Source organism: Somniosus microcephalus, chromosome 3 (assembly GCF_052327205.1).
Source record: "Somniosus microcephalus isolate GS21.2 chromosome 3, FLI_Smic_1.0, whole genome shotgun sequence".
NCBI lineage: Eukaryota > Metazoa > Chordata > Chondrichthyes > Squaliformes > Somniosidae > Somniosus > Somniosus microcephalus.
Window position 1 is genome coordinate 105,800,032 of NC_140989.1, and position 17,199 is coordinate 105,817,230.

Consider the following 17,199-nt stretch of genomic DNA (forward strand, 5'->3'; position numbering starts at 1 on the left):
TAACCCTCATCCCCCTCACCCCCCCCCCCCGATCATGTAACTCCCTTTCCTCATCTGTGGTTCCTTTTCCTTAGAAACGTTTCTCACCCATTCAAAACCATCCTTATTGCGTCCTCCTCAAAAAATGTACTCTCAACCTATCTGTCCTCTCTAACTGCTGCTCGATCTCCAATCTTCCTTTTCACACTTAGGTTTTCAAATGAGTCATGGCTTCCCAAATTCATGCTTATCTTCTCCCGCCTCCTGTTAAAATCGACCCCATCATCTTTGGCCCCTCTCACAAACTTCACTCCCTCCCTTGCCATCAACTCCATTCCCCTCTCTGGCCAGTCTCAAGCTTAACCAAATCGTTTGTAATTTTAGTTTACTGTTTAACCCCGAGCTGAACTTTTAAGCCCCACATCCTATCCATCACCAAGATTGCATAATTCCAGCTGTGCAACATTGCCTACCTCCAACTCTACCTCAGCCTCTCCATTACTGAAATCTTTATACATACCTTTGTCACCTCCAGACTCGATTACTATAATACTTTCCTTGCTGGACTCTTATGCTGCATGTCTTCACTGTCACACATATCCTGTCTTGCACTAAGTCCTGCTTGCCCATCACCCCTATCCTCATTGACCTATACTGGATCCCCATTCCCCCAATGCATTAAATTCAAAGTCTTTGTCCTTATCTATATATGCATCCATGGCCTTGCTCCATCCTTTCTCTGCAATCTTCAACAACCCTGTACCCCATGCAAATGCTCTGTTCCTCTGACACATTCCCTTCCTCCTTTTGTCCCACCATTGATGCAGAGCCTTCAGTTGCATCGGTTACTACTCTCTGGAAGTCCCTTGATAAACCTTTCCACCCCTCACTCCGCCCTCAAAAAAACCATCTCTTCAACCAAGCCTTTAGTCACCCCTCCTCATCTCTTCCTTCCTGGCTTAGTATCTGTTTTTCTTACACCTATTAGTGATGTATTTTGGGGCATTTCTTTATATTAAAGGCACCATATAAGTTGTTATGCATTTTGTCATGCCCAGTACATAAGACCATTTTGCCTTTGCCTCCTATAAACAGAAACATGACATTATGCATGAAGGTAGCATGTGTAGGGTGAACAATAATCATTCATCTGTAAATACTGTAATTGATTTTGTATCCCCATTTCCCACTACAGCCTGATTTAACACATTACGTAGTCCAACAGCACATATGCAGCATGGCTATGACGATTTAAGCATGGAGTCTGGATTATAGTACTCTAAACATTCTGTATTCCAGCATCGACAGTATTTTGCTTTTGTTTCACTCTTATTCTGTGCTCTTTACAATTAGAAAACCAGGTTTCGTAAAAGCAGAGTTAAGGAAAACAAAACAAATTGGGGCAAAATTTGGTTACGCCTCTTTGGGGGCGGTAACCGAATTATCGCTGGAGATTTAGTGCCCAGCGCGGAAGTACCGCACCAGCTGCTAAATTCGGCTTACTGCTCCGGCGAGGAAGCGGAGCGCTATTTTGGGCGTTATCGGTTAGCACCCCAGTAGCGCCTGCCGAATTTCTCGGGAGGTGCCATTAGTGCCCCTGCCCGGGCGATAAGCCCTTTGTGCCCAGTTAGCACCCCCCCGGAGGCGTGAACGGCAGGCGTAAAGGAGCCGAATTTCGCAGCTATTATTTCTACGCATCCCTTTTTATAACAGCTTGGCCTATAGAATCTGTTTGTTATTGCTGTTTTCCTTGAATTCTGTGCCATTGTTATTGAAAACCCTCAGATGCTGCATACAGTTCCTGCCCAGATCATAGAACAGCTTCTTAAACCAAATAATTAAAGATAACACCTATTAGCTGCTTAGCTCAGACAGCCTCCAAGGAGAAGGAGGTTATGTCATGACAAAAGCCCTTGTAGGGGAAGTGTATGGTAATGAAGTTTTTTTTTTGTTAAAGGACAATTCTACATAGAACCTTTTCTTATTGTAGGATGACCTGCTGGTTGAAGTTGAAGAGTTAAAAGCTCAGCTGGATAAAAACTGTGATAATGAAATAATTCAAGTGCAGAGAATAAATGCTGAGAAATGCAGAGTAATCTTGGAAACAGAAGAGCTAAAGTCTCAACTAGAGAAAGTGAAAGAACGAGAAAAGCGTAAAATTTCTGAATTAGAAAATGAAAAGGTAAGGATCAGGAAACTTTCAAATATATTCCTTGCAGGGATAGCAGTGTTTGCTGTTTACATACTACCAGTTGCACATCTGCTGTTTTAGGAATTCAAAAGCTGTTCTTTAATACTTATGAGATTTTTTTCACTTTCACTTTCGATTAGGACCACATTCAACTAGAACTGGAAGACACCAAAATTGAGCTGGAAAAATTAAAGGAAACTCAAAATGAGAATTTGATAGAGTTGAGGAGAGAGAAGGTAATGTATTAAGCAGACTGTAAACATTGAAATACATTCATAGTATATTGTACCTTTCACCTGTATTGTGCCAAGTTTTTTCCTATAAATTACCCTGTATACACGCGAGTCATTCACTTATGCATGCTAGTAATGTTAATCACAGAAACACCATAAAGTGATGCTTCAAAGTGAAACTACACCGTACAAAATTTAGGAACCATATATGTGACGATATTTGACCAGGATGAAGTACTTGGAGGAAAGTCAATGTGAAGAGAGGTAGGTTAAATAAAGGCAATCCAGTTAAACCTCCAAGCCAGATATAAATAAAAAAACAAGGGCATATACAGTACTGATGAGAAATTTGCAAGAATCAAAAGGGCTCAAAATTCTGTGGTTCCTGCTCAATCACCAGGGGAGTAGTGGAGCAGCACTCCTGGCCACCTTTTGAAGAGGACATTGATGCCATCTCAGGGATGGGGTAATTTTAATAATCTGGATGGGCAACCTGCTCCTGTAGAGGTGCTGCAGAGACGCCCTCCCCAAGCATTTTACTACTCTGACTTGGAGAGGCAGAGGCCCTCAACAGACTGAAGAGGTAATGTAAAAATTTGTAACGTTTCCTTGTTGAGAAACCATGACCTGCATTGTGAAGTAATTGATCCCCTCTGGGATTGAATACCATTGCTCCTTGAATTGCTTGATGCCTTGGGAAGGTCCAGTATGGAATCTATGCCTGCTCTGCTGGACCTAAGAAAGGGATGATGGGCAGAATATCCGAGGTAGTCGGGGAACACCCCCAGACACACCTTCATAACTGGTTGTGGAGGCAGTGAAAGATGGGTGGGAGAGTCATCCAACCCCCCCATCCGATTGGAATTTGGGCTGTATAGTAAACGGGGCGGAAACCCAGTTCTTCCACGTTTTGCTCCGAATTGCAGCACCCCACCATAAGAGATTAAAACAGTAGATGTCCTTCTGTAATGTTATTGCAATTGAAAAGGAAAGAAAAAATTGGGGGTAAGGTACTGACTTGGATAGAAAACTGGTTGGCAGACAGAAAGCAAAGAGTTGGAATAAACGGGTCTTTTTCCAAATGGAAGGCAGTAACTAGTGGGGTACTGCAGGGATCGGTGCTAGGACCCCAGTTATTCACAATATATATTAATGATCTAGATGAAGGAACTAGATGTAATATCTGCACGTTTGCAGATGACACAAAGCTGGGTGGGCGTGTGTGCTGTGAGGAGGATGCCGAGAAACTCCAGTATGATTTGGACAGGTTGAGCGATTGGGCGGATGCATGGCAGATGCAGTATAATGTGGATAAATGCGAGGTTATCCACTTTGGTGCAAAATCAGGAAGGCAGATTATTATCTGAATGGCAATAGATTGGGAAAAGGGGAAGTGCAACGAAACCTGGGTGTCCTTGTGCACCAGTCGCTGAAGGTAAGCATGCAGGTGCAGCAGGCGGTTAAGAAGGCAAATGGTATGTTGGCCTTCGTAGCGAGAGGGTTGCGTACAGGAACAAGGATGTCTTGCTGTAGTTGTACAGGGCCTTGGTGAGACTACATCTTGAGTATTGTGTGCAGTTTTGGTCGCCTTATCTGAGGAAGGATGTTCCTGCCATGGAGGGAGTGCAGCGAAGATTCACCAGGCTGATACCTGGGATGGCAGGAATGACGTATGAGGAGAGATTGGGTCGATTGGGCTTATACTCGTTGGAGTTTAGAAGAATGAGAGGGGATCTCATTGAAACTTATAAAATTCTGACAGGACTGGACAGACTAGATGCAGGAAGGATGTTCTCGATGGTCGGGGAGTCCAGAACCAGGGGTCACAGTCTAAGGATAAGGGGTAAGCCATTTAGGACAGAGATGAGGAGGAATTTCTTCACCCAGAGAGTGGTGAACCTGTGGAATTCTCTACCACAGAAGGCAGTAGAGGCCAATTCATTAAATATATTCAAGAAGGAGTTGGATATATTTCTTAAGGCTAAAGGGATCAAGGGATATGGGGAGAACGCAGGGACCGGGTACTGAATTTGGATGATCAGCCATGATCGCATTGAATGGCAGAGCAGGCTCGAGGGGCCGAATGGCCTACTCCTGCTCCTATCTTCCATGTTTCTATATTATCCTGTCCAAAATCAGATCCTGTAATTCCTCTCAAATGCACTGAAGTAGGAGAGAAAAGGGGGCAGAAATTGATTCCTTGTTACACCTGTTTACCAGATAGAAAATGAGAGCAAAAAAGGACCAATTTCAGGACACAACATCCTGCACCTGATCTGCGCTTGAATTACGTGGCACAAAATTGGTAAAGGCGGCTTTCCAGGCATCCTGGGCGGGCGCCTTAAACAGGCGATACATCCCTTGTATATGTTAATGCAGGGCCTAACGCCTGTTTAAGAACCCCTCTGCAAAATTAATTAGCACTGAGCGTAGCATGCACAGGGTTTTCCAGCGATTGCTGCAGCCTAATTAGCAGTCGCCAACAAAAAGTTATGATTTTATTTTTATTTTACTCTCAAGTAGAGCAACAATGTTCTTCCTGGCTCCACCACACACCTGAGGGCTGCTGCAGGACCGCCATCACTACCCTCCCATTCTCCCACCAGCCTATGATCTACCTGAGGGTCGTTGGCGGTGAGGCAGCTGGTCCAAATTATAGAATCATAGAAATTTACGGCACAGGAGGCCATTCAACCCATCGTGTCTGTGCCGGCCGAAAAAGAGCTATCCAGCCTAATCCCACTTTCCAGCTCTTGGTCTGTAGCCTTGTAGGTTACGGCACTTCAAGTGCATATCCAAGTACTTTTTAAAATGTGATGAGCGTTTCTGCCTCTACCATCCTTTCAAGCAATGAGTTCCAGACCTCCACCACCCTCTGGGTGAAAAATGTTCTCCTCAACTCCCCTCTAATCCTTCTACCAATTAATTTAAATCTATGCCCCTTGGTTATTGACCTCTCTGCTAGGGGAAATAGGTCCTTCCTATCCACTCTATCTAGGCCCCTCATAATTTTATACACTTCAATCAAGTCTCCCCTCAGCCTCCTCTGTTGCAAAGAAAACAATCCCAGCCGAGCCAATCTTTCCTCATAGCTAAAATTCTCCAGTCCTGGCAACATCCTCGTAAATCTCCTCTGTACCCTCTCTAGTGCAATCACATCGTTCCTGTAATGTGGTGACCAGAACTGTACACAGTACTCTTTGGCTGTGGCCTAATTAGTGTTTTATACAGTTCAAGCATAACTTCCCTGCTCTTGTATTCTATGCCTCGGCTAATAAAGGAAAGTATCCTGTATGCCTTCTTAACCACCTTATCTACCTGTCCTGCAGGTAATTGTCAAACCAGTGAGCTGCCTCTGGATGCCCGATTGGCGTCTGCAGCTCACCGAATAGATGCTGATGACGCCAGAGGCCCGAGGCTCAATTTCAGGTGAGCCTTGAGCCTCCAACTTCTGGCGTGTGCTCCTAGCTTGCCATCAATTCTGCACCCAAAAACGGGCCTATACAAATTTTTAGCTCAAAGACGACTTTGGGAACAGAAATAAATTTGGTGTGCGTTTTTTTCTGTAATTTTAGTTGGCAAAATTTCCCTATGTGCAGGAGCGATGTTTTATTGCCTGCATAAATTAGTCAGTGTCATTTACCAGCAACATATAATTTAATGTTACACCAGCAGTATTGAGCTGTTTTATAGTTTAAAATATGTAATATTGCCCACGATTGCACATATCGTGAAAAGGCAAAACTGAGAGTGAACTTCAATTTTCCTCTCGCCCAGATTACTGTAACCGGTCCATACAAGTGATTTGGATGCCCAGTATAAAATTTACTTCATCTCCTCCCAGCAAATTAATATGTTAAAAAAATTGGGTGGAATTTTCCAAGTTGGGCAATTATGGGTGTCATATCTTCTTGGTTTTAAATATGAACTCTAATGTGGCATCTTTTATAGGATGAATTTTTGACTGAAACTGAGGAATTGAAAAAATTCTTGGATAAGGTACGTGCAAATGGTTTTAGGAATGAATGTTATTCGGGTGCAGTTTAATACAGGAAACTTTCGATTTACCGGCACCTAAATAACCGGAAATCTCAGTTAACCAGCAAAATTCAGGAGTAGGTTCAGGTAAGTTTTACTTCATATTACTTGCCTTCCTCGATCTGTTGCTGTGCAATTGGGTGTGGCTGCAGCTGTTGCTAAGCTACAGAGACGCTCGGAACTTGTGGCCATTGTTCAGCACCTGTTGCTAAGCAACAGGGTTTGTTGCTTTATACGGAGCTCTCAGCTCTCCGTATCTTTTACTATAGCTCTCGGTTATCCGGAATTTTTGATGAACCGGCACCACGTCGGTCCCGGATAAAAAAAAGTTTCCTGTAAGTCCTAATTCAAGATTCTATTGCTAAAGAAATTGATTTGTCAATTTGAAGAGAATTTTACAGAGGTGTGGCAGTGAATTGTACAATAACGTACGGTACCTTAGAGTGCAAAGACACAGGTTTGACTCCTCTTCCTCACTTTGCTGAATTCCGGGTCTTAGCTATGCTGCTGTGGATAAGTGGTGAGCAAGAATCAGGCACCTCCCCGCAGCAACGAGAGGAAATCTGATGAAGAATCATTACTGCTTCATTGTCACTACTGCTTCATTGTCACATGTCACCTAGCAGCCAGCTGAACCGCAGCATTGTTGGAATCCTGGGGACAGCAGGAGGCACATGGCCTGGTAAGGCCATTACAAGGAACAAGGGCAAAACAGAAGAATTTTATATTTAAAAAAAAGAATCTTGTACTAAAATATTCAATTCTGATTAGTAATATATCTAACCAGGGAGAACACATCACAGTACTTATAACATACAAACATTACACATTAACAAAGATGATTTGTGTATAAATACAATGCAATACACTGATATAGGTATCATAATGGATTCACAATAAAATATATTGTTAGATGTTACAACTCTTAAGTACCAAGGCTGGACATTTACATCAATACTGTTACCTCAAAATGAGACATTACCTCCAGAACTTTGTTTGGTTCTGGAGGTTGCATCTCATTCTGCAGACTCCAATGTGAGCCAGCCTACAACCGCTCCCCCCACCCTGCCACCCGCATTTTCACTCCCACCCGCCAGCCGAAGTTTGAATATTAAAATGAAATCCAGGAGTTAAAATTGCTTGGAGCCACGACTTGCGAGCTTATTGCTCGTCTAGTCCCCTCGCACAGAATGATACCACCCTGCGATAAAATCGGGGCATATATGTGTGTGTGTTTGTATAGATGTAGATATAGATCTGTGTGTGTGGGGGGGGTATTTATATATTAAAGGTGGTGAATAATACAGGGTAAAGGTTAATTGCTATTTAACCTGGAGAACAGAACCCTGTTTTCCTTTGTGGTAAGGGCAATTAAAAAATTGCAGATATCATCGGGGTGACATTGGTCTTGGGTGGTAGCGCAAAAGGCAGTCAATTTTACACTCCACTCGATTTTCTTTTCTGTTCATTCATAGAAAAAAAGGAATGGGCCAGGAAGTAAAATGGGCTGCTGATTCACTATTGTGTGTTTTGCACTACTGTCCAAGACCAATCCTCCAAAGCTCCAGTTTTTTCTGTTCCTGTAGAAATGTTCTGTATATTCCAAATTACCACCTTTATTTCTTTGTATATATATTTTTTTTTTTTTTTTAAGTGTGATAAAGACATTTGTATGAGACAGAAAGAGCACACATACATAAAGTTTTTATAATATTATGGATAGATGTATAATAGATGGGTCATACTAACCAATAACAAATACCGAGAAGAATACTGACTAATTTCCATTGGTAATGAGGTCTTATGCCAGCTGAGCTGAAAACAGCCCTATTGTTCTTTGTGATCAGTTTTTTTATTACATCATGTTTTGACAGATGAAAGCAAAAAATAATTTACTCCAAGAGAGAATTGAGTCTTTCCAAAAAGAGGACTTTAAACCCCAACCTGGTTTTTACACACCTACAATGACCACGAGTACAGAAATGCTGATGATTGCTCACCAGATCTCACCACAAAGTACAGTAGGTCTAATTAGAGGTAGGCCCTTTTTGAATGTCGAAATTGAAGAAATGAATATGATGGTATCTTGTTTAATTAACTGAAATACATAATTGGATTGTCAAATAATAAAATCTGCTCAGGTTCTTCTGAGGACTTTCCCAAGTAATCAGCTACAGATTATTTCTGAATATACGAAGTAATTATGCCATAATTGTAAATCTTGCAATGTGAATGTTGGCATTAGCCGCATAACTCTCTGATATCATAAAAAGACCATAAAATTAAAACAATTTTAAATATTTTAAAAAGATACCATGCTGATTTCAAGACCGTAATCTAATCCCAAAGTTTAGACGGTAAGTATAAATCATTTCAGCATCATTCAACCTGGACTCAATGAAATTACTGCACTGCAAGCATTCCCAAATATCAATTATTGATTTAATATCCCTGGTCACCTGAACATCTGGAATTCGGTTTTAAAAATAATAAGCCATTTACATTGAAATAAAGCAAATAATTTGGGAAACAAGTATCCTGGCCCAGTAGTCTTGGTAGAGTATTAGATGCACATTAAGCGTCAGTATTGAATGATATTGAAAGTCATTAATAAGTAAGTTGTTGGGACTGTTAGATGGGGCAATTTCTGATCACTAAATGATCCAGCTGCAGGGTTCCTATTGCGTACTATAAAAATTCACTGCCTGTTGACTTATACAGAGCAGCGTTGCTAGTGATCACTTGATCATTGAGGAATCTTAATCCCAGAATAGTGTGGTCATCCAGTCACTATCAAATGATGGCAAAATGGGAATAATTTATTAAAAGAAAGCACTGAAAATGCAGCATAATGATGCTTCACCTTCTTGAATTCTTGAGCGTATCATGAAATTTTGTGCTCCTTTTGTGTATTCCAAGAAATTTGATGGCAATAATATGAAACAATATTAAGGCAAAATGTAGCACCATAATCATTTATAGTTTGCATTGTTTCCATAATAATTTCTCAGTTGAAAAGAAAAGTTCTTAGTATCCACAGAACAATCAATTTAGGACTTAGGAAAATTAAGTAAATTATTGTAGAGCAACAGAAAAGGATGATGGGTTATTTTCCAACAAAATCTGACAATCATTTAGTGAAAAACACTAAATCACTTTCAATTAACATTTGTTTTGACCAAGGAATAAAACTAAGATTGGACTGAAGCACCTAATAATGTCAACTTTTGTGGTGTATGTGCCTTTAAGAGCAATTGTGGTGTATGTGCCTTTAAGAGCCCCAGGTGTGCGTAATGCCGGTAATTGCCACTTGGGCTATATAAGCCTGTGTATTGTGTATATCCTTTAGAACCCCCCCCCCCCGACTTGCTTAGTAAATACCTATGAACCAACTCCTATCTTCAGTGTCTTTATCTACACACGGACACTACAGTGGCGACGAAGTGGAAACGGACTTACCTGCAATTCGGCAGCACCTCAAGGACATCGATTCCTCCAGCGTCCAGAAGACTCAAGGAAGTTATAGAAACTGTGGTTTCACCAGCTGTCCAAGCTGGTGGCAGGTACTGCGCTAATCCTTCCTGGGCGTCAGGCTGGGGCTCCAGCGTCGGGCTCTACAGCTGAGACAGGCAGCAAAATCGGAGGCAAGCAATAACGGACTGGGAGGGTGCACTCGGGAGACGGCCGGCGCGGCAAGCAGGTCAGCGTTTAGACCTCCGTCGGGAACGAGTCTCCAACAGTGAATAAACGGAAACCACAGTAAAACAGCGTTATCGGTAGCAGCGGCGGGAAAGCGCAGGAAGCGCCATATCGTTGCTACAGAGAAAAAAAAAGCGCGGGAAGCGCCATATCTTTTTTTGAAATGCCTAAGTCTGGCAATATGGATGCTTTTGATAACGAAACAGAGCCTAACTTTGGCAATATTGATGTTTTTGATAACAAGATAGAGAATTGGACCACATATGTAGAAAGAGTGGAGGTGTTTTGCACCGCAAATGGAATAGAAGATGGAAAAAAAAGCTTCAGTGCTTCTGGATCTAATGGGCGCAGAAACATACAAGCTGTTACGCAACTTAATCACTCCAGCCGAACCGATGGACAAGAATTTTGAGGAGATTGTTGATACCCTACACTGCCAATTCGAGGCAGATTCTCTGCAAGACAAATTCATCTGCGATCCCCTAAGTGTAGAAACACAAAAAAAGGTATCTTCTGGAAAAGATTTAACACTGGACAAGGCTTTCAGTGCAATAGGAGCGGCAAAGATACAGCAAAGGCCACAGGACTTCGGCACCCATGAAATGACACGGGGTTTCAAGAGATGTTATCGCTGCGGCAGATCCAACCATGACCAGAGGGATTGCTGGTTCAAAGAAAAAGCATGCAGGCGATGCGGAAAGATGGGACACATTCCACGTGTATGCCGATCTGAAAATAAAAAATCCACTAACGGGAAAAGAATCAATAAGGAAAAGCACAGAAAGGTACAAATGATGACGGACAGTAGCTCCAAAGACCAGGAGTGCGATAGCGACTCCGGGAACAAGAGACTAAGCTCTCTCAAATTACATAATGTAATTGCCAATGAAGATTACCAGGCCATTTGGGTTACCCTCATAATAGCAGGGTCCCCAGTTAAAATGGAGCTAGATACAGGATCAGCTCTAACCGTAATAAATCGACGAGATTACGAGAGGCTATTTTCGCATATACCTCTAAAAGACACATCCATTATCTTAAAAACATATACGGGGCAGAAAGTATACCCCAAAGGAAAAATAAAGGTGCCTGTGGTATACAACAGCAAAGAAATACAAAAGTTGTATTTATACATTCTACAAGATGGTGGTCCACCGTTGTTGGGACGTGAATGGATAAGGAAGATACGTTTAGACTGGCACTCCATTCAGGCACTGACGGTGACCAGTAAGGAAAAAAACAATGATGACATCATACCTGAACGATTAAAAGACATCTTGGCCAACGCCAAAGAAGTGTGTCAAGAGAAACTAGGAACCTTGAAAGGCATCACCGCCTCAATAAAAGTGGAAGATGCAGCAATTCCAAAATTTTTTAAGGCAAGACCGGTGCCATACGCAATACGTCTGGCAATCGAGGCAGAGCTGGAGAATTTGGAAAAGGCAGGCGTATTATCCAAAATAGATTGGAGCGAATGGGCAACACCCATCGTTCCAGTCATGAAAAAAGCATTGAAAAATAACTCTGAGGAACAGAGAAAAATTCGCATCTGTGGGGACTTTAAGGTGACTGTAAACCCGGTCCTTCACACGGTACAGTATCCTCTTCCGAGGATAGAAGATATTTTCGCCTCCCTATCCGGAGGAAAACGTTTCACAAAAATTGACTTGGCACAGGCATATCTACAGATGGAGGTTGAGGAGACCTCTAAAAAGTATCTCACAATAAACACACACAAAGGCCTGTACCAGTACAATCGACTGGTTTTTGGAGTAGCATCAGCTCCAGCTATCTGGCAAAGAGCTATGGAGCAAGTCCTGCAAGGGATTCCGGGGACTCAGTGTTACCTAGACGACATCCTTATAACAGGAGAAAACAACAACGAGCACCTTGCCAATTTGGAGCAGGTGCTCACTAGGCTGAAAGAACGGGGCCTACGAGCAAATCGCCCCAAGTGCGAATTTTTCCAAAATCAGATATCATATTGTGGCCACATAATTAATAAGGAAGGGTTGCATAAGTCACCTGAAAAAATTGAAGCAGTTATAAAAGCCCCAGCACCTGAAAATGTTTCACAATTAAGGTCATTCCTGGGATTAATAAATTACTATCATAAATTTTTACCGAACTTATCAACTATTCTACACCCTCTTAATGATCTTCTACACACAGGAGTGATTTGGAAATGGAACGAAGACTGTAAACGTGCCTTCCATAAATGTAAAGACTTAATCACATCCGAGAAAGTTTTGGCTCATTACAACCCATCACTACCAATCAGACTGGCGTGCGATGCATCCCCTTACGGCATAGGAGCGGTATTGTCCCATAGATTCCCTGATGGCTCGGAACGGCCGATAGCTTTTGCGTCACGCTCATTGAACTCAGCTGAGCGTAACTATTCCCAGATAGACAGGGAAGCACTCAGCCTGGTATGGGGAGTGAAGAAATTCAACCATTACCTACACGGGCAAAAATTTACCTTGCTGACTGACCATCAACCCCTCATCTCCATATTCAACCCTAAGAAAGGTGTCCCCATTATGACGGCACAAAGACTACAGAGGTGGTCCCTTTTTCTAGGGGCACACCAATACAACATTGAATACAAAGAGTCAAAACAGCATGGGAATGCTGACGGTTTATCGCGCCTGCCGTTGCCAACGATAGAAGAGGCACCTACAGTAGACCCAGTAGAGATATTCCACTCTACCATAGTGGAATGTCTACCGGTGACAAATTCTGCCATTGAAAGGGAGACCAGAAATGACCCTACTCTCTCACGGGTCTACGATTTAACAATGAAGGGATGGCCAGCACATGGCGAACCACTGTTGCCAGCATTCTCGCAAAGAAGAGAACAGCTGTCAGTGTGCCGAGGAACCTTGATGTGTGGATCCAGAGTGGTGATTCCACCCAAACTCCAGGATAAAGTGCTAAAGGAGCTTCACGAGGGGCATCTGGGTGGAGTGAAAATGAAGAACCTAGCTAGGGCGTTTGTATGGTGGCCAGGTATCGATGGAGACATCGAAGACATGACCAAGAGCTGCCTAGGATGCCAGAAGGTCCAAAATGCTCCGCCACAGGCCCCTCTACATCCATGGGAGTGGCCCTCATCTCCCTGGCAAAGGGTGCACATCGACTTTGCTGGTCCATTTATGGACTCAATGTTCTTAATCGCAGTTGATGCACACTCCAAGTGGCCGGAGGTAATAAAGATGTCCTCCACCACCACGGAAAAAACCATCACAGTATTAAGGACCATATTTGCCAGGAATGGGCTGCCGGAACAGATATGTTCTGATAATGGACCGCAATTTGTGTCCGAAGAATTCAGAAAGTTCTTAAAGAACAATGGGGTAAAGCACTACACGTCCGCCCCATACCATCTCGCCACCAATGGATTGGCTGAAAGGTTTGTCCAGACCTTTAAGAAGGCCATAAAGGCCATGGGTAATGAAGACATAAAACTTCAGCACAAGGTGGATAACTTCTTATTTGCATATAGGAATGCAACACATATGGTTACAAACCAAACTCCCGCCATGATGTTCTACAATAGAAACCTAAGATGCCGGCTGGATTTGGTCAAGCCCAACATCCGAAGGGACGTGGAGAACCGGCAGTTTCAGGGCATGAATAAAAGGCCAACTAGGGCCTTCCAGATAGGTCAACCGGTTTTGGCCCGGGACTACCGTACCGAGAAATGGCAGCCTGGAACTATCTGCACACGACTAGGACCACTGATGTATACCGTGGACATCGGAGAAAGCATAATAAGGCGGCATGCTGACCAAATCATCAAGTCATCCGAAAAGGGACAACCTACACCACCACGCTATACATCGAACGATGAAGTAGAGATACCCATATCTACCTCCGATCCGGTGATACTGGAACCCGATGAACCCGACACTGGCCTTCAAGCCGAATCAGCCTTGCCAGAAGAACCTACTACACCACCAGAAACTACTACACCCCCGAGGCGTTATCCGGACCGAGTCAGGAAGCCTCCTGAGAGACTAACTTATAATTAATTAATACAGCAATGTATATTATTTTGCATATAACATGTAATTAATAATTACTTAAAATATGATGTACTAGTTAGCTAGAAGGGGAGGAATTGTGGTGTATGTGCCTTTAAGAGCCCCAGGTGTGCGTAATGCCGGTAATTGCCACTTGGGCTATATAAGCCTGTGTATTGTGCATATCCTTTAGAACCCCCCCCCCCCCCCCCCCAGACTTGCTTAGTAAATACCTATGAACCAACTCCTATCTTCAGTGTCTTTATCTACACACGGACACTACAACTTTGTTTTAGCAAAGAAAAATTTGCTCTTAAGAATTTGATCTGTCAAAGGATCCAAGAGGAAGTGAGCTGTGGGTGGGTGGTATGGCTTTACCAATGTTGGAAAACAATGGCACCCTGTGCTACAAGAAAGGTATTAAACATGAAAATTTGTCACTTATGATATTAGCTAGTTTTATGCTTAAAATGATGAATATTGATTGCAGACAAGCAGGTAAAATATTTAGCCTACCAGTTAATATTAATTAGTATATACAATAAGGTTGCAGTTTAGATGTCACAAATGTGGAATGAAGCAATTGTGATTAATGAACCCATGATTAAATTGTTTTCCCACTCCTGTCCATAATTCTATATCATATGCAATTAAATAAGTGAAAATTAAGCACAGAAACAATACTGCAATATTGTATAGCTTTCTGAAACCATTGAAAAGACATTCATTTTACTGAAAAATGTCAATGTTATTGTGATAATACATAAAGAACGGAAGGATATATTACATTTCTTTAAAAACCCACGCTTTTCTATTTCCAGATTGTAGACATGGTTTCTTTGGAGGCTCTGCTGCTACAAACCCTTCTTCAAACACGTCCGCTAGCCAACATTCTACAATGGCAAGTTTGACAATGGATGCTGCCAAAGAATATAATGAGGAAATCAGTAAAGTTAAAGAAATGTATAAACAATTGTAAGATTTGTTTGTCTGTAAATTACACGTATTTTTACAGCAGTAACATAAGTTGTGAATTAGATAAAGTTATTTAGATTAAATGAGAAAACGCAGTTATTTTTAAAGTGTTTTTATTTTTATTCACTGGCGAAGTGACTGGGAGCAAAGGGCCCATGTTTGATCACAGTTCTACACCAAATTAGTCGATTTAAATTGGGGTGACAGAGAGCAGGTAGATTAATAACTGTCCAGGGTTCTCAAGTCCTGATTGCTAGCTGGTGACCCCTACTGGAAGTATACATGCATGAGTGCTGACAAAGGTGGACTCAAGATGAATATAAATGAAGGAAACCATTTGGTTCATCTTCAGTCATTCAAAATAAAATCTTACAGTTCCCTTATCACACCTTGTAACTGTATTTGGAATACACCTAACATTTTTGCCTCCACGAACCTATTATGGAAGACCATTCCAAGTGTTGATTGTGAAAACTGTTTCCCTAACAGGTCTTCAATTGTGATTTCATCAGTAGCTCATGTCCCTGTGTTCTAGTGTCTTCGCTTACCTTAAATTAGCACATGGTTTAGAACACTTGACAGGGAATTGCATTTGTAGGCATTAAATGCATATTGAAGTTGGAATGAACTACCATTTGAAGTCATAATAAAGTTTTAAAGATTTAAAATAAATTAAGGGAAATTGCAAGGTGAACCAATGCATCATTTGTCCCACAAAATACTTTTAGTATTTGATGGTCTCATAACTGCCTTTATATATAAACTGGGGGTCGAGTTTCCGCTTTTTACGCTAGCAATAGCAGCAGAATTGGCCGAACCAGCACAATTTATCGGGGTATTTTAAATGTAAGTGAGTTACACACAAAACTACTTACTTTTGCGTTTTCCACAATCTTTTACACTGGTTCAATATTCAATTTGCACGATAAAGCCCCGCCCACACCCCAGAGGTCAAAATTGCGAGATTACACCGATTGTGGTGGTTTGGGAAGGCTCGGCAAATTGCACACATTTTCTAAAGCGCAGACACGTTTTAAAAGTTTTTTCGTATCAAAAAGTATTTAATTTACTAAGAACCGACTAGTGTACACCGATGAAACTATTAAATGGTTCAGTATAGTTTTAAGTCAGTGATTTAAAATCAGGTTACTCACAGGTGGAGGACTGGACACCCTTATTAAAAAATGCTTATTTTTGGTAATAAAACAATTTTTATCTGTATTAATAAAACTGCACCAGGTTACCACTCTTATATAATTCGAGGAATGCTTTTTAATGGAAAGGGAAAAAAAAGAAACTATTGCATTCTATTACGCTGCCCGATTGCCTGGTTCATAGAAGATTTTAAATTTGTGATTATGCAAATGAATTTTAGTGGAATCTTGAACTGTAACAACCAGTGCAATTTTATGATTGCGCCCAAAGCAGAAACTCTATTCCCCTGATATTTTGATTTTCTTTCAGGAAAAGAGAGCGTAACCTGCTCCTTGATGTCATGATGATTATGTACACTCGCAGGTGGTTTGTTGATGAAGCCATTCCCCACATCAAAAGAACACTAAGAAAATGTGGTATAAAATCAGAGGATACAGACTGAGAATCAGGAGGAGAATATCTACACATATCAGTACTTTGCTCATGAGCTGCTACTGTACAATTTATTCTCTAATATCTCTATCCATTAAATATACTAGTATCACTGAACTTGTCTCAGTGTCAAACAGACGACAATTAAAATTGCTACAGCTTATTGAAAGTGCAAAAGTCATAAAGTGGCACAAATTAATTATGGAATTGGACCAGAGAAAATAAAATAAGGGTATTTAGATGAAACCACACAGAAAACATCCCTGTGAAGAGGCCATTTTAACAACATGGAATTCCTACATTTGCTGTAGATGCAAATATTTGCATTATTTGATGTTCTAACTAATTTCTGATACTGGGGAATTGAATTAATTTTGTATTGCGCTTACTTTTACTCTATTTATTTAATAGTTCTTAAAAGTGGTTATCACCTCATAGTATTCAGATTAACAAATGGTAGCCTATGCAC

The 17,199-nt window shown here is 41.5% G+C and overlaps 1 protein-coding gene across 1 annotated transcript; it reads left to right on the top strand.

Moving 5' to 3' along the window:
- Positions 1-18: 18 nt before the first annotated feature.
- On the top strand, positions 19-17,149 carry LOC147121242 (uncharacterized). Its single transcript, XM_085981454.1, has 6 exons — positions 19-2,161; positions 2,311-2,406; positions 6,355-6,402; positions 8,316-8,478; positions 14,990-15,143; positions 16,608-17,149. The coding sequence occupies exons 4-6, from the start codon at positions 8,316-8,318 to the stop codon at positions 16,738-16,740; spliced, it is 450 nt and encodes a 149-aa protein (XP_085837580.1). The 5' UTR covers positions 19-2,161; positions 2,311-2,406; positions 6,355-6,402; the 3' UTR covers positions 16,741-17,149.
- Positions 17,150-17,199: the final 50 nt, after the last annotated feature.

Bases quoted from the DNA above. Each gene is read 5' to 3' on its own strand.
- LOC147121242 (XM_085981454.1), top strand. From the start codon at position 8,316: ATGAAAGCAAAAAATAATTTACTCCAAGAGAGAATTGAGTCTTTCCAA. The intron at 8,479-14,989 runs GTAGGCCCTTTT...TTCTATTTCCAG, and splicing joins TACAGTAGGTCTAATTAGAG to ATTGTAGACATGGTTTCTTT. The intron at 15,144-16,607 runs GTAAGATTTGTT...ATTTTCTTTCAG, and splicing joins AAAGAAATGTATAAACAATT to GAAAAGAGAGCGTAACCTGC.